The sequence below is a fragment of the Oncorhynchus mykiss genome, chromosome 29 (assembly GCF_057628025.1).
Source record: "Oncorhynchus mykiss isolate SJ-2025 chromosome 29, ASM5762802v1, whole genome shotgun sequence".
In the NCBI taxonomy this organism is placed as follows: domain Eukaryota; kingdom Metazoa; phylum Chordata; class Actinopteri; order Salmoniformes; family Salmonidae; genus Oncorhynchus; species Oncorhynchus mykiss.
Window position 1 is genome coordinate 16,236,835 of NC_143050.1, and position 22,321 is coordinate 16,259,155.

General features: G+C 41.9%; 2 protein-coding genes across 5 annotated transcripts in view; one reads left to right on the plus strand and one right to left on the minus strand.

Annotated features, from left to right (window-relative positions):
- Positions 1-3,876, plus strand: part of LOC110510054 (gamma-aminobutyric acid receptor subunit rho-3-like) — a 17,780-nt gene extending 13,904 nt beyond the window's left edge. Inside the window, exons 7-9 of the mRNA XM_036967893.2 lie at positions 698-850; positions 1,920-2,113; positions 2,362-3,876. Of these exons, the coding sequence (XP_036823788.1) occupies positions 698-850; positions 1,920-2,113; positions 2,362-2,688 (674 nt within the window). The 3' untranslated portion in view covers positions 2,689-3,876. The remainder of the gene's footprint in view (positions 1-697; positions 851-1,919; positions 2,114-2,361) is intronic.
- LOC110510053 (uncharacterized) lies at positions 3,158-21,111 on the minus strand. Of its 4 annotated transcripts, none has more exons than XM_090226651.1 (34): positions 21,023-21,111; positions 20,752-20,897; positions 18,769-18,869; positions 17,190-18,125; positions 17,015-17,089; positions 16,719-16,766; positions 16,446-16,519; positions 15,858-16,330; positions 15,680-15,725; positions 15,526-15,563; positions 15,157-15,290; positions 14,943-15,066; positions 14,753-14,832; positions 14,169-14,213; positions 12,233-12,300; positions 11,891-11,940; positions 11,678-11,717; positions 11,528-11,562; positions 11,277-11,404; positions 11,048-11,168; positions 10,289-10,644; positions 9,911-10,136; positions 9,579-9,732; positions 9,225-9,392; positions 8,882-9,004; positions 8,744-8,789; positions 8,555-8,658; positions 8,307-8,431; positions 7,620-7,891; positions 7,405-7,507; positions 6,947-7,230; positions 6,683-6,784; positions 4,723-4,878; positions 3,158-3,873 (listed from the first exon to the last, which is right to left on the minus strand). In XM_090226651.1, exons 2-34 carry the CDS (start codon positions 20,838-20,840, stop codon positions 3,764-3,766), a joined length of 5,034 nt encoding a protein of 1,677 aa, XP_090082777.1. In that variant the 5' UTR covers positions 20,841-20,897; positions 21,023-21,111; the 3' UTR covers positions 3,158-3,763. The 4 variants fall into 4 exon arrangements, with proteins under 4 accessions (XP_090082777.1, XP_036823783.2, XP_036823785.2 ...); XM_036967888.2 differs by having other exon boundaries at positions 8,744-8,801; XM_036967890.2 differs by having other exon boundaries at positions 20,752-21,091.
- Positions 21,112-22,321: the final 1,210 nt, after the last annotated feature.

Below are 22,321 nucleotides of genomic sequence, written 5' to 3' on the forward strand. Positions count from 1 at the left end.
TCTCTCCCCCTTTCTTTCTCTCTCCCCCCCAACCCTTTCTCTCTCTCTCTCTCTCTCTCACCTCTCCCACCCCACTCTTTCTCCCACACCCCCTCTCTCTCTCACCCACTCCAACCTCTCTCTTTCCCCCCACCTCTCTCTCTCTCTCTCGCTCTCCACCACCCCACTTTCTCTCACCCTCTCTCTCTCTCTCTTTCTCTCTCTCTCAACCCACCTCTCCCACCCCCACCCCCCCTCTCTCTCTCCCACCCCCTCTCTCTCTCTCTCTCTCCCCCACCCCCCTCTCTCTCTCTCCCACCCTCTCTCTCTCTCTCTCCCCACCTCTCTCTCTCTTCCCCCACCCCTCTTTCCCCCCTCCAACCTCTCTCTCTCTTTCCTCCCACCTCTCTCTCTCTCTGGCTCTGAACCACCCCCCTCTCTCCACCACCCCTCTCTCTCTCTCTCTCTCTCTCTCTCCATCCCAATCTTTCTCTCTTCCCCATCTATCTCTCTCTCCCTCACCCCTCTCTTTCTCTCTCTACCACCCTTCTTTCTCTCTCTCCCTCACTTCTCTCTCTCTCCCCACCTATCTTTCCCCCACCCACCTCTCCCCTCCCCTCTCTCTCCCCACACCTCTCTCTCTCTCTCTCTCTCTCTCTCTCGCTCTTTCCCCCCCACCCCTCTCTCTCTCCCCACCACCTCTCTCTCTCCACCCCAGGTTGGTATAACAGGCTCTACATAAACTTCATCCTCAGGCGGCACATCTTCTTCTTCATGCTGCAGACCTATTTCCCCACCATGCTGATGGTGATGCTCTCCTGGGTGTCCTTCTGGATTGACAGGAGGGCTGTGCCCGCCCGGGTCTCTCTGGGTACAGTACTGATACTCTCACTGCTAGTATGAGGGTTTTTGAAGGAATCTCCAGAAAATAACCTAAGCTCACAAAATGAGCAGAGAAACCTCACAAGGCCATCAGTATTTTCTGTACAGTATTCTTGATGCATCTCCATAAATTAAAGTGGGTGGGTGCTTTACCTTTCTCTTCCTTGTCACACCCCTGTTATTACCGCAAGGGGGGACGGTTGTGCACCAATTTCCTATTGTGTTCCTGCTGTGAATGGACAGGTGAATATGAGCCTGCTGCTTTTGACAGTTGCCAGAGCATAACCAATTAACCCAAAGAGAGAGAGAGAGAGAGAGAGAGAGAGAGAGAGAGTAGCAGTTGGGGTGGACACATCATCTCCATCTCATTAGAGGACAACTGAAACTGACCACAGTGACAAAGAATGTTTAGTTCTGCACATGACTACAGTCACTTGCACCAGGCGAGATCCCTTCAGGCAGTGTGGTGTGTGTCTGTGAAAGGTTGTTTGTTTTGCAAAGAAAGAGAATGGAGGGAGAGGGAAGAGCAAGAGAGAGAGCAAGAGAAAAGGAGAAAGATGTGAATAATGTGGACTTTACTAATGCAGCAGTGTGAGGAGTTTGCTTCACCCTGTGAGCAGCGCAGGTCTTTAGAGGCTCATACCGTAACAAAAGCTGGCCTAATTTCACTCTTCAGCTCAACAACGAAAAAATAAAAAAATGTCATCCCCATTCACAGAGACTTTGTGTTTACACACTGATATCTATTTTTATAAATGAAACCTATCTTCCCACTTCAGAGGAAATGTACATGTACAGCTAGCTGCTCATGTAAGTAGAGCTCAAAGTACAGACTCCTACACCATTTATTGTTTTACTTTCGATCCATCTATGCTAAACCTCCACACAGTAATACACCTCACTATTTTTCCATACATTTGCCTCTCTTTTTATTATCGGAGGCTGTCATGGTACAAAGAGCTTTTAGGGGTGAAAGAAGGCTTAAAAAACAAATGGATCGAGAATGATACCTTAACTCAATAATCTCTCTTTCTCTCCCTTTCCCTCTCCCTCTCCAGGCATCACCACAGTTCTGACCATGTCCACCATCATCACAGGCGTGTCAGCCTCCATGCCCCAGGTCTCTTATGTGAAAGCGGTAGACATCTATCTGTGGGCCAGCTTCCTGTTTGTCTTCCTGTCCGTCATCGAGTACGCCACCGTCAACTACTTCACCACAGTGGAGGAGATGAAGAAGCTCAAGGGGGGAAAGGTCACTGACACTTATGGCGTCTATAGGGTCAAAGTTCATGGGTTAGATAAGTCACAGAGTGAGGGATCATGTGCATGGGTGTATTATGAATATGGAATATACTACCACTGTCAGAGCCACAATAGAAGCGCCAAAGTAGGTTATAACAACAACTATGACTGTGTCTCCCCCTATTGATCATAATGTATTCCACCATCGGAAGATCATTGAATTTAAACATTTAAATTCCCTCCCCTCTCTCTCCTCAGATCCCTGCCAATTTCAATGCCACTCAAACTATGGCCTTTGACGGATGTTACCATGACAATGACATTGACCTGATGCCATTCCCAGAGCTGCCCAGCACCCCCAACACAGAGCGGAGTCGGACGGCCACGTTGAGGACCTCGAGGAACTCTGCTGCAGAGCCCCCGCCCACGGAGGGCACCAGGCTACGACGCAAAAAATCCATCAAACACAACCTCAGCTTCATCATGAGTAACAGCTACATGATCGACTCCTACTCCAGAGTCATCTTCCCCATGACCTACCTGCTGTTCAACATCATCTACTGGAGCTTGTACTCCAGTAGGTGAATAAACCGTCAACAGTCTACTAGCAGTTCATCATGCAGTGGGTTATTGGAGTATGTTGTCTAATGACTACTGAACTATATTACTACTGTATATTATCTATTAGGTTATTCTCACTGACAACAGCATCATCGTCAAGGCGTTGTTTTCTGCCACCCACTGGATTATGACCTTAACCATTGGTGTCTACCAGAGTGCATTGTGGGAGTTTTGGACAGTCAAGCCCTACTGAAGAAGAGATACTATTGAGTAAATCTGCTTTTTATTGGAAACCTGTTGGAATCCGGGTTCAGGTGTGAAGTTGCTGGTGCTGTTCATGGAACTGCTTCTGCTGGAATGCACAGTTGCTTTCCCCCCCACTGGTTTAAACATTTAGTTACTGTATATAGTATGAATTTAAATATGCATGAAAATGAAGGTGCGTGTGTCTTTTATATCAGTGAATATCAGAAAAATACAACATCAGATTAGCTTAAAATAAAACATTTCATTTTATTTATACAATTGTTATTGGTGAAATAACGTTGAATTATACACCCATTGTTATGATGCCTCTTTAAAATATATATACATATATATCTCATGGAAATATCTTGATTCTGAGTACAGTATAAAAGAGCTTTGCCTTTATCTTAAATTAAATCAAACCAGGAAGTGACAGTGTTAGTATGTGTCAGCGCACGCCTCTGAAGAATGCTGAGAAAACCGATAAAACCTGTAGTATGCAGTCATAGGATGCCGCTCGTGAGGATCTACAGTAAGAGTTGGGTTTTTCCTCCGTGCTACTGTAGATATCTTTTCAGTACAGTACATGTATTGATATTCACAATCATAGGTGCCAGCCCAGACGAGTTCATGATAGTATTGGTAGGTCAACTGGACGAAATCCATGAGCATGCTGGATCTTCAGTGATGGCCCATCTCTTCAGTGTGGTCTGTCACACACTTCCATTAAACTACTAAATGCAGCATTAATATTAAAATATTTCATATAAACGTAGAAAATACTATGAAACACACTGTCTCACGTAAGTCCACTCCCCTACCAGCCTACACTTGGCCTAGTGTTTTACAGGACTTAGGCTGCTCTCTGACTCTGAGTCCTGAATTGGCTGTTCACCTCATTGAGGACCACGTCTGAGTTGAGCTCCTCAAGGGCTGTGATGGTTCTGTCATCAAATAGACTTCCTGAAATGGTACACATCAGAGTTACAGCTTATCCTGCACACAAGTGACTGCATTTAGAGTGGTATTTCTGAGATGAACTCTACATTAAAGGACCACGTATAAGGAAAGTAGATTACGGTGGATACCCGTACATCAAAACAACTTGATTTCACGTGTAGTTGTGTAAATTCGAGTATCTTATTTTCAAGGGCCAAATTATTCTGGTGATTCACTGTTTATAACTAAACGTATGAAATCCTTTCCAACCGTCTGGCAGCTGAATGGATGAAAGGCCTTTTTCATGACCAAGAGCAGATAAACTAGCAACAGGAGAGCAGAGACACATGTGACTGTTGGAATCAGAGCCAGCTGGCAGCCAGCAGCTGAGCCAGGCACATGGGCGGGGGGTACAGTTAGATACAGTCACTATTTGATTGGATGGGTTAAGCTGACTAAATCCTGCTGTAGAGTGTCATACATAGACACACATTCTCACACACCGTTGTATACAAACACACAGCAGTTACTGTGCACCATCAGTAAGAGGCTGAAAGAGGCGCTATGGACGTGGCCGGAGCTCAAACAGTACAGCTAGCTCCCATTCTGGGTGAAATGATGTTAAAGGGAAAAGGTCATCTCAGAGCCCGTCACAGAGATTTCCTAGGTTACATAGGTCATCAGTGACATGGAGATGAAGGCTTGCTATAAGCCATCCACTGCTCTGATAACAGAGGTTTAATATTATGACGTGCTTCCACAGTTATCAGGGGCAGAAAGTAGATCAGCATATACAAAAAGTATTTCTTTATTGTTGTCTGGCCCATATTGGTTGTTAGTAATCCCTGACCCCCTCCGGGTCCCCATGCCTACCTGTTGCTCCACTGGGCCGCTCTGGGGAGTCACCGGTCAAGAAGGAGGAGCTGGAGGTATGGTTGAACTGGGAGGAGTTGCCGGAGCGGAAGGACGTGGCTCTGGTCACTGACAATGACTTCTTCTCTGTCTTCTGTGTAGCCGTGCGGCTCCAGTCTGTGATGAAACAAGAGTTAATTAAAATTGTGTACATTAAACTACATCAAATATATCAATTCAGGGAAGCAAAAGTCATTCCGCTACCCAAGAATAGTAAAGCCCCTCTACTGGCTCAAACAGCCGACCAATCAGCCTGTTACCAATCCTTAGTAAACCTTTGGAAAAAATGGTGTTTGACCAAATACAATGCTATTTTACAGTAAACAAATTGAAAACAGACTTTCAACACGCTTATAGGGAAGGACATTCAACAAGCACGGTACTTACACAAATGACTTATGATTGATTGGCTAAGAGAAATCGCCGATAAAAAGATTGTAGGAGTTGTTTTGTTAGACTTTTGACATTGCAGCTTTTGACATTATCGATCATAATCTGCTGCTGGAAAAACACGTGTTATGGTTTACACCCCCTGCTATATTATGGATAAAGATTTAGCTGTCTAACAGAACACAGAGGGTGTTCTTTAATAGAAGCCTCTCCAACACAATCCAGGTAGAATCCGGATTTCCCCTGAGCAGCTGTCTAGGTCCCATACTTTTTAAAATCATTACTAATGACATGCCACTGGCTTTGAGTAAAGCGAGTGTGTCTACGTATGTGGCTGACTCAACACTATACACGTCAGCTATTACAGCAACTGAAATGACTGCAACACTTAATAAAGAGCTTTCAGAAAGGGTGGTAAGAAATAAGTTAGTCCTAAATATTAAAAAAACTAAAAGTATTGTATTTGGGAAAAATCATTCATTAAACCCTAAACCTCAACTAAATCTTGTAATGAACGTGGAAATTGAGCAAGTTGAGATGACTAAACTGCTTGGAGTAACACTAGATTGTCAACTGTCATAGTCAAAACATATTGATAAAACAGTAGCTAAGATGGGGAGAAGTCTGTCTATAATAAAGCGATGCTCTGCCTTCTTAACAACACTATCAACAAGGCAGGTCCTACAGGCCCTAGTTTATACCTTCTTAACAACACTATCAACAAGGCAGGTCCTACAGGCCCTAGTTTGTCGCCCTTGGCCTAGTGTTCAGTCGTGTGGTCAGGTGACACAAAGAGGGACTTAGGAAAATTACAACAGACTATGAGAGGAGCACAGTACTACATAGAGCCATGACTATATGGAACTCTATTCCAAATCAGGTAACTGATGCAAGCAGTGGAATCAGATTTACAAACAGATAGAAATACACCTTAAAGAACAGCGGAGACTGTGAAGAGACACACACACAGATACAGACACACGCGCTATCGCGCCAACTCTACACACACGTACATTGTAATATTGTTGTATGGTGGTGTTATACATGTTGTATTGTAGATATGTAATAATGTTATATGCTGTAGTGTTTTATCTTTTGTTTAATGTGTGATGTAAGTGCCTTAATGTGTTCGGACTCCAGGAAGAGTTGCTGCTGCTTTGGCAGGAACTAATGGGGATCCCTAATAAACCCCAGGAAGAGTAGCTTCTGCCTTGGCAGGAACTAATGGGGATCCCTAATAAACCCCAGGAAGAGTAGCTTCTGCCTTGGCAGGAACTAATGGGGATCCCTAATAAACCCCAGGAAGAGTAGCTGCTGCCTTGGCAGGAACTAATGGGGATCCCTAATAAACCCCAGGAAGAGTTGCTGCTGCCTTGGCAGGAACTAATGGGGATCCCTAATAAACCCCAGGAAGAGTTGCTGCTGCCTTGGCAGGAACTATTGGGGATCCCTCATCAATACAAATACATGGAAGGTTCTTCTCTTCTTCAAATTACACATATGTTGTAAGATGTAGGTCAACAAGTCTTACCTGAGTTCTCTGCCAGTCTCAGTCTACCACAGCAGAGGTAAGTCCTCCACTGCCTCCTCACGTTCTCCTTCACAGCGCAGTGGAACAAAAAGATAAAGAACCCTGCAAAAGAACACAAGTGTCAGGCAACTGCACTTTTGTTACACACTTGGCAACAGGTTTCCCAAGAAACTCCTCAGGCTTTGCGTTAGTGTCTTCTCTGAGAACATTAATGGGGAATTCATTTTCTAATCACCAAAAATCTGGGAGAGTTCTAAATCTCACCTTGAAAGGAGTTGAAGATGGCGAAGAGGTACATGAAGGCCAGGTTGACAGGCCCCCAGGCAAAGAAGGCAAAGCCCCAGGTGAGGCCCAGGAGTAGGGTGATCCCAACCACACTGCGCAGGTCCTGCAGCCCGTTACGGTGCCTCATGTTGTGGGGGTTCTGACTCTTTATCCGACACAGCTGAACCATCACCACCACAAACATGCTGAGGTTCAACAGGAAGATGACACAGAAGTAGGCCACCACAGATACGTAGAAGGCAATGTTGTTCTTCAGCCAGCAGCTGTGTGAGAGGAAAGGAATGAAATACAGGAGACCATATTTGAATTGATCAGCTATCCTATTATGTAAATGTGAGTACTGGTATAAATGTCATGATGCACAAACAAGCACTCCATACCAATGCTTCAGCTGTAAATTGGCATGTTAAATATTGAACAAAATGCAAGGGACTTACAAGTCATCTGTAGGGGAGTTATCTGAATACTTTCCGTAGCTAACGAGGCCGTAATTGTTCTTATCAACAGCAATAACGACGATGACCACAAGGAGTGGGACGCCTATGACGAGAGACAACAGACTACATTGAACTGTAAGTAACTGTTACTTTTGTAAGAACGTGGTGGCTGTTCTTCACTCTGATGACAGTCCCAGAATCACTTTTTCACTTACCCCAGCCGACGAGAGAGAACTTGAGCATGTAGCGTTTTATGTATGTGTTGAAGACCTTGACGAGGGCCAGGTACATGTGGACGGCCTCCAGGCCCATCCAGGTGAAGGAAGCCAGCAGGAAGTAGTGCAGGAACCAGGCGGTGGAGATGCACAGGCCCACAGCGTCAGGGTAGAGGGCTAGCCAGGCATCCACCAGGAACACCAGGTTTAAAAACAACAGAGCCACACACAGCTGGATCAGGATCTTAGATGGGATGTCCTTACGCAGTTTCCTAAAGGAATTAGGATTGGAATTAGGACTGGTATTACATTGATTGCAGCTTGTTTATATGTCTTTGTATTTAGATCAGTTCTCCAGGTGGGTGTCATCAAAATCAAATCAAATCAAATGTTATTTGTCACATGCGCCAAATACAACAGGTACCAACAACCTTACCATGAAATGTTTACTTACAAGCCCTTAACCAACAATGCAGTTTTAAGAAAACAGAGTTAAGAAAATATTTACTAAATAAACTAAAGTAACATTTTTATTAAAAGTAACACAATAAAATAACAATAACAAGGCTATATACAGGGGGTACCAGTACCGAGTCAATGTGTGGGGGTACAGGTAAGTCGAGGTCATTTGTACATGTAGGGGATATCATGGATATCCTGCACTGATCACAAGGGGCTCAGACTCACCCAAAGGCCAGGTAGGTGAGCAGAGTGACGGAGAGGAAGATGGCGGAGATACCACAGCCGATGTAGGTGATGTAGGTGAGGATTGTGGCCTGGAGATGATTGGTTATGCCCGTTCTGGAGATGTCCTGGGAGAAGAAATACCAAAAACATGTTGTACACATTGAATTATTCTAAAAATAAGTCCTTGAATGTTGACAAAGACTGAATGGGAGAGATCACATTGCACCCCTGTCTCAGGAAGTACTCACCAGTAGCACACCGAAGCTGGTGAGATGGTTACAGGCACAGACAGTCTCATTTTCTGTGCTGTTCCTGACAGAGCAGCCTTTTCGGTTCCAGCCTCCTGAGCCATCTACGAGAAAAAAAAACATTTTTATTCTTTAATACCTGTCAATTGTCTTGCTTTCATTTTGGGAGACACAAGAGGAATTACTTACCATTCAAGCCAAAGTCCCAGAAAACACATGAAACCACGACATTTGCCTGTGTAGACAACTGATGAAGAGAAGACAGAGTGTTAAATACTTCTCAGGATGTCCCATCCTTGACATAGGGAAAACGTCTGTTTGACTCACTGGGACGGGCTCAGTGTTTCTCAGGGTGATCACCACGTCCTTCTGCAGAGATTTGATTGACAGGTTGGCCACACTGGCTCCCAGTATCCCACTGTACAGCCTGCTGTCTCCCAGGGCTCGGTCCTAAGGAACGGCATGGAAAGAATATGGCATTGTCTATACATTATTTTACTACATTATTTACTACTATTATTTCACAGTTCTTCATTTCTGACCGATTTATGTGACTTTTATCCATAGTCATCATATCTATATAAATAGCAAGGGCTGCTTAAGTAGCAATAAATGTTTAGGCTTGGCAACAGGTTGGGACAGTACTGAATACAGAGGAGCAGGTAAGCACCTGGAACACAGTGGCCTTCTGGTAGAAGTTGAACTGGAGTCTGGAGGCTTGTAGCTGCTGCTCATAGGAGAGGTTCGCTGTGAGGGAGGAGGGGAACGTGACGGAGCCCTGGGGAAGGGAGGACGCCTCTGTTCTCACACTTCTCCTGGCTCTGCCATCTCCACGGATCTGGAGGGGACACATTTCTCTATGATTAACACTTAGCAATAAACAGCAGTTATGTGTCTATCTACATAACAGACCCTACCAGACATACGGCAGAGTGCAGGATGTCCTACAATACTTCTGCGTGTATTTTGACGGCAACCGAGGCTACAGTATTTCCTATTCAGTGTTTCCTTACTGGAAGGTTACCTGCACATTGTTGGGGTCCGGGATGGAGAAAGATGTTTGCTGGAAATTAGTGCCGTCCACTGTTTTGATAGCGACAGCAACCGACTTGGTTAAAATCGTAGCCTCTTGCTGAACGACCAGCTTCAGGCCCACCGTATCAACAATCCCAATGATCCTGGTAGAAAAATCAACTGTTATTCTGATGCGCAGGTTGGTCAAGGTCATTGCTAAGATTTCTTCCGGTTTTAAGAAAATGTTGTCACAGTCTCTTTACAGGCTTTATATAAGTGCTCATTTCTGGTACAGCACAGCAAGCAGCATAACAGTAGATTGTTGATCCCCAGGCAGCTCACTTGGTGGAGGAGGAGGCCAGGGTGTCAGAGGAGGCACCCAGCAGGTTGCTAACGATTTTGACAGAGGTTTTCCCCAGATTCAGGCTGACATTGGGTCCGGCCAGCAGGGCCTCTAGTTGGGACACCAGCTGGTCCACCTGGGAGGAGTTGAGCTTGGACACGTTACTAGTCAGATCCAGCAGCTGATTGGCCTGCTCTTCACTACTAGCTGCTGTGGTGTTGGGCGCTGTGGGGAAAAGGATCCATAATAAAAACGAGGATGTTATCAGAGGGGAACTTTGACTTTGGGTCTACATTTTAAATGTAGATTAATGTGGCAGTACCAGCTATGGCCCAGCTAGGTCACAGATCAGCTTGGGTTAGTATCCTGAGGGTTACCTGCGGTGGTTGTTGTAACAGCTGTCGTGGTGTACTTTGGGGAAGCTGTTGTGGGATTCACTGGTGGAATGATGGGTGTTGATGAGTTTGTAGTGGTATTACCCCGGGTTGTCGTGGCGATGGTTGTATTTGGAGCTGATGGTGTAGTATTTGGAGCTGTAGAAGTGGTGTTTAGTGGAGCTAATGTTGTGTTCAATGGGACGTAGGGGGTGTTTAGGTGTATAGTGACATTGGGTGGAGGAGGCAGTATTGTTGTTGCAGGTAAAGTGGTGTTGGCCATTGGGCTGGGTGATGTAGAAGGAGGCATGGGGTTGCACATTTCATTCAGGAGCACACACACATTTTTCCCTTGTTTGCTAAACAGAGAAAGGGACAGATAAATGTAGATCTTCAGTGCATATAGTCAATGATATATTTAAGCAATAAAGCCCGAGGGGGTGTGGTATATGGCCAATATACCACAGCTGTTCTTACGCACAATGCAATGCCTGGACACAGCCCTTAGCCGTGGTATATTGGCCATATACCACAACCCCCGAGGTGCCTTATTGCTATTATAAACTTGTTACTAACATAATTAGAACAGTAAAAATAAATGTTTTGTCATACCTGTGGTATACGGTCTGATATACTACTTAAATGTACAAATAACAATGTGCAATTTGCTTACTCTCCATCATTTACAGTGTTTTACACAATTACAAAATGTGTAACAAGGTTTTGATGTCTTTGAAGCACACAAAGAGAGACTGAACTGACCAGCTGACAATGGCAGTGGTCTTTTCAGCCTCACAGAACAAAGTGGTGTTGAGGTTGATACTCTCCCAAGTGAAGTTTGAATTCAATAGACCGCCACTGGATCCTGGGCAGCCACAAATGGCTGTGTGAAATGTATGAACACAAAAAGTCAGAAACACATACTGTATAATGTATATGAATAAATACACAGATGCTGTCAGCTTCCACCATCCATGGTATGGCTACTCACCTGCTCGGGTCACCGTTCCATTGTAGCCAATACCATGCTCATCATTGAACACAGTCATCAATGCAGTACTGACTGCACATATAGGCACCGAATGGTTGAGGCGCACGATAACCCTGCAGCTTTGGAGACTGGTAATAAAACAGTAATGGTATAGTTATTTAATAAGTCACACCACCATAATAACTCCACATAAAGGGCCATCTTGAATGCACTGTAAAGGTTTTAGGCCTGCAAGGAGTACAGGAACTCACTTGGTATTTGCGCCATCGCATTCCACATGAGCATCCTGTGTGAAAACAACACAGAATAGCTCATAAGGTTTCAAATGATGTCTTTACAGAGCAACATAAAACAATGAAAGCTCATTGTGGGGTTGGGGTATCATCTCATAATAAAATCACCTGGTAGATAGTTGATATGATGTGCAAGGGACAGGGAGGACTGGAACAGAGAATGAAGTCAGAAAACAAATCAAACCTAGTGTAGCAAGGTATGGCACTATATGTACTATTGGGGTTCATTTGAGCTGTAAGGATCTAATTGGAAAGTGTGAGCATATCGATGCTAAGCAGAGAGAAAACTGTTGTATAACAGATGAAGAAATTAGGACATACTGTGTCTCTGAGGTGTTGTTGCAGGGTGGAGGAGTTTTTAGCTGATCAATCTGGGGAACACAGCACACGCACGCACACACACACACACACACACACACACACACACACACACACACACACACACACACACACACACACACACACACACACACACACACACACACACACACACACACACACACACACACACACACACACACACACACACACACACACACACACACACACACACACACACACACACACAAACAAACAACAAACAAATATGCATACAATTACAAACACACACACACACACATTTATATATGCACACAAACAGGTGACACAACAGAAACAACTCACCATATAGAAGATTTTTGAAATATTCATAGTGGGATCTTTGATCTGTATGCCCAAGGTATAGTATGCAGCTATAGAGAGAGGGAAGGAGAGAGAGTTATCACATGGTGGGAAAAGAACAAGTGTAGCGGGTCCATCACAGTATCAGTGAAATGAGCAGTTGATTTGTAAATATTGTATTTACCTGAACCATAGCAGTAAGAGGAGTAGTTGTAAATATTGTATTTACCTGTACCATAGCAGTAAGAGGAGTAGTAGTAAATATTGTATTTACCTGTACCATAGCAGTAAGAGGAGTAGTAGTAAATATTGTATTTACCTGTACCATAGCAGTAAGAGGAGTAGTTGTAAATATTGTATTTACCTGTACCATAGCAGTAAGAGGAGTAGTTGTAAATATTGTATTTACCTGTACCATAGCAGTAAGAGGAGTAGTTGTAAATATTGTATTTACCTGAACCATAGCAGTAAGAGGAGTAGTTGTAAATATTGTATTTACCTGTACCATAGCAGTAAGAGGAGTAGTAGTAAATATTGTATTTACCTGTACCATAGCAGTAAGAGGAGTAGTAGTAAATATTGTATTTACCTGTACCATAGCAGTAAGAGGAGTAGTTGTAAATATTGTATTTACCTGTACCATAGCAGTAAGAGGAGTAGTTGTAAATATTGTATTTACCTGTACCATAGCAGTAAGAGGAGTAGTAGTAAATATTGTATTTACCTGTACCATAGCAGTAAGAGGAGTAGTTGTAAATATTGTATTTACCTGAACCATAGCAGTAAGAGGAGTAGTTGTAAATATTGTATTTACCTGTACCATAGCAGTAAGAGGAGTAGTAGTAAATATTGTATTTACCTGTACCATAGCAGTAAGAGGAGTAGTTGTAAATATTGTATTTACCTGTACCATAGCAGTAAGAGGAGTAGTTGTAAATATTGTATTTACCTGTACCATAGCAGTAAGAGGAGTAGTTGTAAATATTGTATTTACCTGTACCATAGCAGTAAGAGGAGTAGTTGTAAATATTGTATTTACCTGTACCATAGCAGTAAGAGGAGTAGTTGTAAATATTGTATTTACCTGAACCATAGCAGTAAGAGGAGTAGTAGTAAATATTGTATTTACCTGAACCATAGCAGTAAGAGGAGTAGTTGTAAATATTGTATTTACCTGTACCATAGCAGTAAGAGGAGTAGTTGTAAATATTGTATTTACCTGTACCATAGCAGTAAGAGGAGTAGTTGTAAATATTGTATTTACCTGTACCATAGCAGTAAGAGGAGTAGTTGTAAATATTGTATTTACCTGTACCATAGCAGTAAGAGGAGTAGTTGTAAATATTGTATTTACCTGAACCATAGCAGTAAGAGGAGTAGTAGTAAATATTGTATTTACCTGTACCATAGCAGTAAGAGGAGTAGTTGTAAATATTGTATTTACCTGAACCATAGCAGTAAGAGGAGTAGTTGTAAATATTGTATTTACCTGTACCATAGCAGTAAGAGGAGTAGTTGTAAATATTGTATTTACCTGAACCATAGCAGTAAGAGGAGTAGTAGTAAATATTGTATTTACCTGTACCATAGCAGTAAGAGGAGTAGTAGTAAATATTGTATTTACCTGTACCATAGCAGTAAGAGGAGTAGTTGTAAATATTGTATTTACCTGAACCATAGCAGTAAGAGGAGTAGTTGTAAATATTGTATTTACCTGTACCATAGCAGTAAGAGGAGTAGTTGTAAATATTGTATTTACCTGTACCATAGCAGTAAGAGGAGCAGTTGTAAATATTGTATTTACCTGTACCATAGCAGTAAGAGGAGTAGTTGTAAATATTGTATTTACCTGTACCATAGCAGTAAGAGGAGTAGTTGTAAATATTGTATTTACCTGTACCATAGCAGTAAGAGGAGCAGTTGTAAATATTGTATTTACCTGTACCATAGCAGTAAGAGGAGCAGTTGCAGACAATCTCCGCATCTGAAAAGCAGGAATACGGTACTTATCAAGATAGAGGGGTTTACCATCATTACAGTGTTAATATGTACAGTAACCGTCAAAGGTTTGGACACACCTACCCATTCAAGGGTTTGTCTTTATTTTTACTATTTTCTACATTGTAGAATAATAGTGAAGACATCAAAACTATGAAATAACACATATGGAATCATGTAGTAACCAAAAAAGTGTTAAACAAATCAAAATAGATTTTAGATTCTTCAAAGTAGCCTCCCTTTGCCTTGATGGCAGCTTTGTACACTATATATATTTTATTTCTATTTCTATCTATTCTTTATTATTACTTTTATTGTTTATGTTTCACTTTGACCTGCATTGTTGGAGCTCGGAGCTTAAGATATTCATTGTACCCTGTAATTATACCTGTCACGCTGTACGTCTGACTGTTTAAAACCCCCACTGAAGATTGAACTGGCAAATGTCTGTTAAATGTGGATAAGGAGTATTACACTATCACATGGGTAAATGAGCAAGGGTGAAAAAAATGTCATAGTCTTTACCGATGGGAGGTTTAGGGGGCAAACCACAGTCCATTTGGGTTTGATTTCCAAGTGGTACGTAAACAGTCCCTGCATGTCCACTGTAAGATACAACATGTTCGTATCAGAGGATGATTTGATACTGAAGAAAAACTTCAAACACAGAAACAGCAGCATAGTTTTACATTTTCCAGAGTGACCTCCAACTGACCATGAGATATTGACAGGCCCTGGAGTGTGACACGTGTTTGGAAGAGGGAGAGTGCCATTCAGGAAGCCGGTGCACTTTGCAAAACCATTACTTGGAGGCAATTGGCCTGCACACAGACCCTTACCTACAAGTAACAAGCAACAGACGTTAGGCTCAGGTAAATGTACATTCCTATGAGAGATTTCAGATTCACATTAGGGCAAGTGCGACTCACCCACTCTCTCCACTCTATTTCCCACTATATGGGTTTGTATGGAGCTGTTCTCCTGACCCAGCCACAGGGCTCGCTGGAAACAACAGGGAAACGCTGGCTTCCTCGTCCTCAGCAGCACAGTGCAGTTAGTCCTCCTGGAGAGTTTTGGGTGGTATTAAGGCATGGAGCGGGACAGAGGATGCTGAACTGTAGTATTGAAATTAGTAGAGGTATTTCCACCACAGGAGGCTGTTGAGGGGAGGACGGCTCATAATAATGACTGGAATGAAGTGATGTGTCGATACCACTCCATTAATTCCATTGCAGCCATTACTATGAGCCCGTCCTCCCCAATTCAGGGGCCACCAGCCGCCTGTGAGTTCAACTAACCTGATCCCTGTTTTATTGACACACGTCACCTCAATGTCCTGTAAAGATAAGAGTTTTGATTCAACTCACATACTTTTACAGACAGAGAAAAAGTGCCCTCTAATGTTGACATGCACATTAAGGCAGGTTTGTCTGGAGAGAGATGTCGTCTTACTTGAAACATGCTGGCAGCAGTCATATTTCCACCTTCATGCTCCTCACTACAGAACAGACAGTGAATAAACAGAGATAGCTTCAGAATAGATATTTATTTTGATATTCAAACAACCTTTTCTGTACATCTACAGTATAAATCTTAATGAGCAATAATGACGTGTGACTGAATACTTTACCTTGTGGTGCTATGGTTGTAGGGTCGGGCGGACATGCTACGGTTGTGTGGGGGAGTACTATTGTAAAGCATAGTTGTCATGTTAGTTGTCAAGGTTGTCATGTTGAAGTTGGTGAAGTTCTGGGATAGTGTTGTCGTGGTGAAGTTGGTGAAGTTCTGGGATGGTGTTGTCGTGGTGAAGTTGGTGAAGTTCTGGGATAGTGTTGTCGTGGTGAAGTTGGTGAAGTTCTGGGATAGTGTTGTCGTGGTGAAGTTGGTGAAGTTCTGGGATGGTGTTGTCGTGGTGAAGTTGGTGAAGTTCTGGGATAGTGTTGTCGTGGTGAAGTTGTATAACCATGTTGTCATGTTGTAGGGGGTGGGATATGTTGGACTGACAGAGGTGGTTTGCAGTGTGTCAGTCGAATTTGTGCCATTTGCTTGTTCAGGGTTGGAGGGCTCACAGGAGTCCAAGAGAGAATGAAATAGAGCCCTGAACTGAAACAGGAAAACAATGCTGTCACATTTCATGTATAACTAAACAAATGTACAGTTTCAACAGGATTCATCACACATCAGTCAATCAAGTTTCATTCCCTGTCTTCTGGCCTACCCAGCCACTGATGTCTGATTCATTCTTCAGATCTCCAGTCACATCCACCGCAAGGACCATCCAGTAGTACACAGCTGTTAAACATACACATTACATCGTGCATTTCAAATCAATCAATCAATCATACTTTATTTATAAAGCACATTTCTTCCCCCCCCAAAATGCAGTTTAACGTAAAGTAATTAACATAAATAAGTAAAATAACAATGGACATGAAAGACTAATGCCTCAATATCATATATTCATATTATAAGCGTGATTCATTAAACGTACACTGATTGGCACAGAGCTGTGAGAAGTTACAATGCACCTCTGCTGACTCTGAAACAGAGAGGGGAGAGGAGATATGTGAGGATCCGTGCAAACCAATGCAACAGGAAATGCAAAATTGTAGTGTGTTCGAGGTTTTAAAAGGCTTCATTATAATTCATATTTCCTGCTGCTGCAGGATTATTTTCCTGCTCCACACAAACTCCTCTACTTTACAGAGACATTATCACACATACAGTCAATAGTATGATTACTCACTGTGTTAAACCCCTCCACTATAAATGAGGCTGTTGACTTACCTGTAGTGGCATTAGAGGTGACTGTTATTGGCAAAGGAGTGGAGGGTCCTGGAGATGTGGCATTTTTAGAGGTCACTGAAATAGAGAGACAGGAGTCTATTTGTTGTCCGACTGTACAATGAGTGTCATTGAATGATGAGATTTGAACATACTGTATAAGGATTATCTAACTTACTGTTGGTAGTGGACGTTATGATGGGCGAAGTCGAGTGCAGAATAGTGGATGGAGATGGCATGGTGGATGTCATTGGTTCATTAGTCATGTTGGATGAGGCAGTGTGCAGTGGTAATAGGTGAGGGGTTGTGAGGGATGTGGGGGGTGGGGTCGAGGATGCATTAGACATGGGCACCGAGATTGTTGACGTGTTTGGAGTGTTAGATGAAGAAATGTCTGTAGTGGGTAATGTGGCTGTGGACAGGATGGCTGATGGAGCTGCAGGTGTTGTGGCTATAGCTGATGGAGCTGCAGGTGTTGTTGCTATAGCTGATGGAGCTGCAGGTGTTGTGCCTATAGCTGATGGAGCTGCAAGTGTTGTTGCTATAGCTGATGGAGCTGCAGGTGTTGTTGCTATAGCTGATGGGGCTGCAGGTGTTGTGGCTATAGCTGATGGGGCTGCAGGTGTTGTGGCTATAGCTGATGGAGCTGCAGGTGTTGTGGTTTTAGCTGATGGAGCTGCAGGTGTTGTGGTTTTAGCTGATGGAGCTGCAGGTGTTGTGGCTATAGCTGATGAAGCTGCAGGTGTTGTGGCTATAGCTGATGGGGCTGCAGGTGTTGTGGCTATAGCTGATGGAGCTGCAAGTGTTGTGGTTATAGCGGATGGAGCTGCAGGTGTTGTGGCTATAGCTGATGGAGCTGCAGGTGTTGTGGCTATAGCTGGTGTAGATGTTGTGTTACTAGGTGGCATGATTGATGCTACAGTGTTTTGGGTGGTAGACACTGATGTGGTTGTCATCTGTGTAGTTGATATAGTGTTTGTTATAAGCGGTGCTCTTGGTGGAGTTGATTTCGAAGGAAGCGGGGCAGAGAATGGAGGGAGTAAAACATGTGGTGGTAATGATGAAGGAGAGGGTGAGAAGGGTGGAGGTTGAGATGTTTCTGCAGTGACATCTCCTGGGAACAGAAACAGAGAAGTCAACATTGGTCAGTGTAATGACAACATTAGACACTCGGGCCACTTCCCCAGATCAGGGAGCCCGACAGACAGTCTATGTTAACAACATAAGTGAACAATGCCGAAAAAGTTCAACAGATTAACGCACCAGCCAGAATGGTCAGTAAAAGCCTACTGTTAAGAAGTCGACTGGCTGTTGATAACAGGCCTTTTTCCATCCACTACAACAAAAACCTACCCAATCCTTCCTCTTTTCTCAACTGTTCCTCTTTTCCTCCTCTTCCTCCCTACCTCTCTGCCTTAGTGTGACTGTTTCCATCTCCACTGTGTGTTGACTAACAACATCTTTGTCACATTTCTGGATGTTTAGTTGCAGGTGAGACTCGAACCAGACCAGCAGGTTTTTCTATACTTAGGAGATATAAAGCATTGCGTGTGTGTTGACGACAGGTAATGCTGAGTGACCGGCATGTCAGACTTCTCCAGCCTTACAGTAGGATGGGGATTCTCAGAATCCCTCTGCAGACAGCTACACAGACCAATGAGACATTCCTCAACGGCCTCTCAGTACAGCCTTTGGATTGTGTTCTGAAAAGGTGTGTTTCTGACGTACTGTGTTGTTTACTGGTTGTAACGCCTCACCTCTGGCTACATGGAGAAGAAGGACCAGCAGGAATATCCGGAGCAGGGTTGGATGTCTCCTAGTTCCCAAGTGTTGGAGATCAGAGGCACTGGTCATCGTTCTGTAAAACAACAGTTCACAGCATCAACGTTAACAACTCAGAAATCAATCCCAACACATTTCATTGTTAAAGCAACTCTGTATCAAGTCTGATGAGAATCCTTTACCACAAATGAAAGAAAATACTTTGATTGCACTACTGAGAGAGTGAAGGTGTGGTGAGACCCAATGAACCCATGTCTAAAAAATAGATGATACTGTCTAGATTTAGCCAAGGTCTAACTGAAAGACCAAGAGATAAGATTTTACTGATGACACAGATATGAGGAACACACAGACACCATACATCCTCTCTACAGTATAAAGAACACACAGACGCCATACATCCTCTCTACAGTATAAGGAACACACAGACACCATACATCCTCTCTACAGTATAAGGAACACACAGACACCATACATCCTCTCAACTAAAACAGTCAAGATCTCATCTCGGATGTCTGATTGATCAAATGTATACATCAATATTTAAATCCACATGTTTTTCTCTGAATAAAATATTTTGGGTGTGTCTTCTGATCTTTCAGAAACAAATGTTGTTTTAAATACCTGTGTTGATATCTTTGATGTTATTTCTGTGTGTCAGTTACAAATGGGAAGTTGATACAACAGGGGAAGCATCCATGTTTTAATGCTATTGTCTTACATAACACTAATATGGAGTACATGACTCTAAAGTAAACACAATACTGAGTGCCTGTTCCGACACACTTCAACTTACACTATCAGTTGTGTCCTGAAACGATATTACAATTACTCTGGTCCATTCACCTGGAGAGCTGCAGAATATGTCTACTGGATGATTTTTTAAAACATCATTTGGAAACCACACACACACACACACATTCTGACACTGTTTGATCATTCCTATGTGGGATAATATTGACAGTCTGGCAGAGATGTATGTTCAAATCAACAATGCTACTATAGTTTATTATTTGTACAGATTAGATTGTATAAATGTGATTAGTTCATGTTAATTGTCTTCCTATTTTCTGTGGTATTGCAAATGTGAAATCAGAACATGAACACCATATAGACCTAGCTACAAGCACATATATTGAAAAATAACAACACTGTGAAATAATCTATATAGACCAATAACAACACTGTGAAATAATATATATTGACCAATAACAAAACTGTAAAATAATCTATATAGGCCAATAACAACACTGTGAAATAATCTATATAGGCCAATAACAACACTGTGAAATAATATATATAGACCAATAACAACACTGTGAAATAATCTATATAGACCAATAACAACACTGTGAAATAATATATATTGACCAATAACAACACTGTAAAATAATCTATATAGACCAATAACAACACTGTAAAATAATCTATATAGGCCAATAACAACACTGTGAAATAATCTATATAGGCCAATAACAACACTGTGAAATAATCTATATAGACCAATAACAACACTGTGAAATAATCTATATAGGCCAATAACAACACTGTAAAATAATCTATATAGGCCAATAACAACACTGTAAAATAATATATATTGACCAATAACAACACTGTACAATAATCTATATAGGCCAATAACAACACTGTAAAATAATCTATATAGACCAATAACAACACTGTAAAATAATATATATTGACCAATAACAACACTGTAAAATAATCTATATTGACCAATGACACTGTTGCATCATCTATCTCAACATACTATTATTTTTTATCTACACATGTAATAATAGAAATTGCAACCGTAACAGACAACAGAAAAACTATTCACCCTCAATGTCAATGGTAACGGTCAATCTCAAATCATTGACCGCCTGGACTATACGTAGGTAGGCTACAGTAGGTCTATGCCCTGAACAACAGAGAAAGATTCTGTGAGGAATATATTTTACCTGGTGAAACACCGCATACGGACACAGCGCACTCCACCACACCACATAGCTGGCGCCTTGTTGGGGTTGTCCTCATCTCCATAAAACATGTATTTCTCATCAGCGATGCAACAATCCAGATTTAGACAATTTTCAGCACTGACCCCCTGATAGATCAATTTAATAAATCAAGTTTAGGATTGTTCTTCCCCTCTCAGACCGACGTAATACCAACAATGGTCCTTAAATAAGCAAATATACGGCACAAATAAAAGCGCAAATGTTTCCTTACTGTAAAAATAGTCCAGGCTTCTAAACCAACGTGAAGACACTACCTGTGACTTTCCCACCATCATTAGGTGACATGTGGGACACACCCCTAAGACGTCAAAGCCAGTTCTGAAAAATGTACTGTTCTCGTCATTGACTGTACCTGACCAAGAGACACAAAACGTTTATGAAAGAAAATGAAACAAGGCTTAAATACCTATTTTATTAACACATTCGACTTGTCACTCTCCTTACCTTTTTCAACTTTTTATAATTTTGTTTTTACTTTTTTTAATAATTATTTTCTGGAATATAAGAGGTGCAAGTTTGCATGTGTAAACTGCTGAGTTAATCTGGCCTTTAGGCTACAGTTTATCCAGTTCTCACATGTTACTAGCTAGCCTGTTAATCTTGAATATTATATGATATTTAATTATATTTCTATATTAATGGAGTTGAAAATAAGTGGATTAAGTAATGAAGAGTTAGACCCAATGGAGTGGCCAGACGCTTTCTGCAGTGTCTGTCTTTTTAAGGTCAATTGACCTTAAGGGTTAATCTGTTTGGAGGTCAGTTGTTTGGCCCAGATGGTTTCAGAGTCACAAGGTAGAGCATAGCTGTGTCTGTTGTTCTAAGGATAGTACTGTACTTGTCTAGCCTGGTGCCCGGGGATTGAGGTGTGCCCCATTGCTCATTGTGTTGCCATTGTGTGGAGCTAACTCAAAACCGGTCAGGTGTCTTTTTTTCTTTTCAGGGGGTTGAATTTAGAAGCTTTTCAGCTTCAAACTTGCAAACAGATTGTGGCTTCTATCAATGTAATTGTCTGCATCATTTCCAATCCCCCATATATATATATATATATATATATATATATTTTTTTTTTTTTATAAATATACAGTATATATTATTTAAAATATATATATATATATATATATATATTTTAAATATATTTTCCTTTATTATTTTCCCCTAACCTAATTCGAGTAAACTAATGGAGAACAATACTTAGGCTTCTACTTCCAGTTTATACATACTATATACAGTTGAAGTCGGAAGTTTACATACACCTTAGCCAAATACATTTAAACTCAGGTTTTCACAATTCTTGACATTTAATCCTAGTAAAAATTCCCTGTGTTAGGTCAGTTAGGATCACCACTTTATTTTAAGAATATGAAATGTTGGAATAATAGTAGAGAGAATGATTTATTTCAGCTTTTATTTATTTCATCACATTCCCAGTGGGTCAGAAGTGTACATACACTCAATTAGTATTTGGTAGCACTGCCTTTAAATTGTTTAACTTGGGTCAAACGTTTCG

Coding starts and splice junctions, on each gene's coding strand:
- LOC110510053 (XM_036967888.2), bottom strand. CDS start 20,840: ATGTTTTATGGAGATGAGGACAACCCCAACAAGGCGCCAGCTATGTGG. Junction 11,718..11,890: donor AACAACACCTCAGAGACACA/GTATGTCCTAAT, acceptor TCTCTGTTCCAG/TCCTCCCTGTCCCTTGCACA. Junction 6,785..6,946: donor CATCTTCAACTCCTTTCAAG/GTGAGATTTAGA, acceptor GTTCTTTTGCAG/GGTTCTTTATCTTTTTGTTC.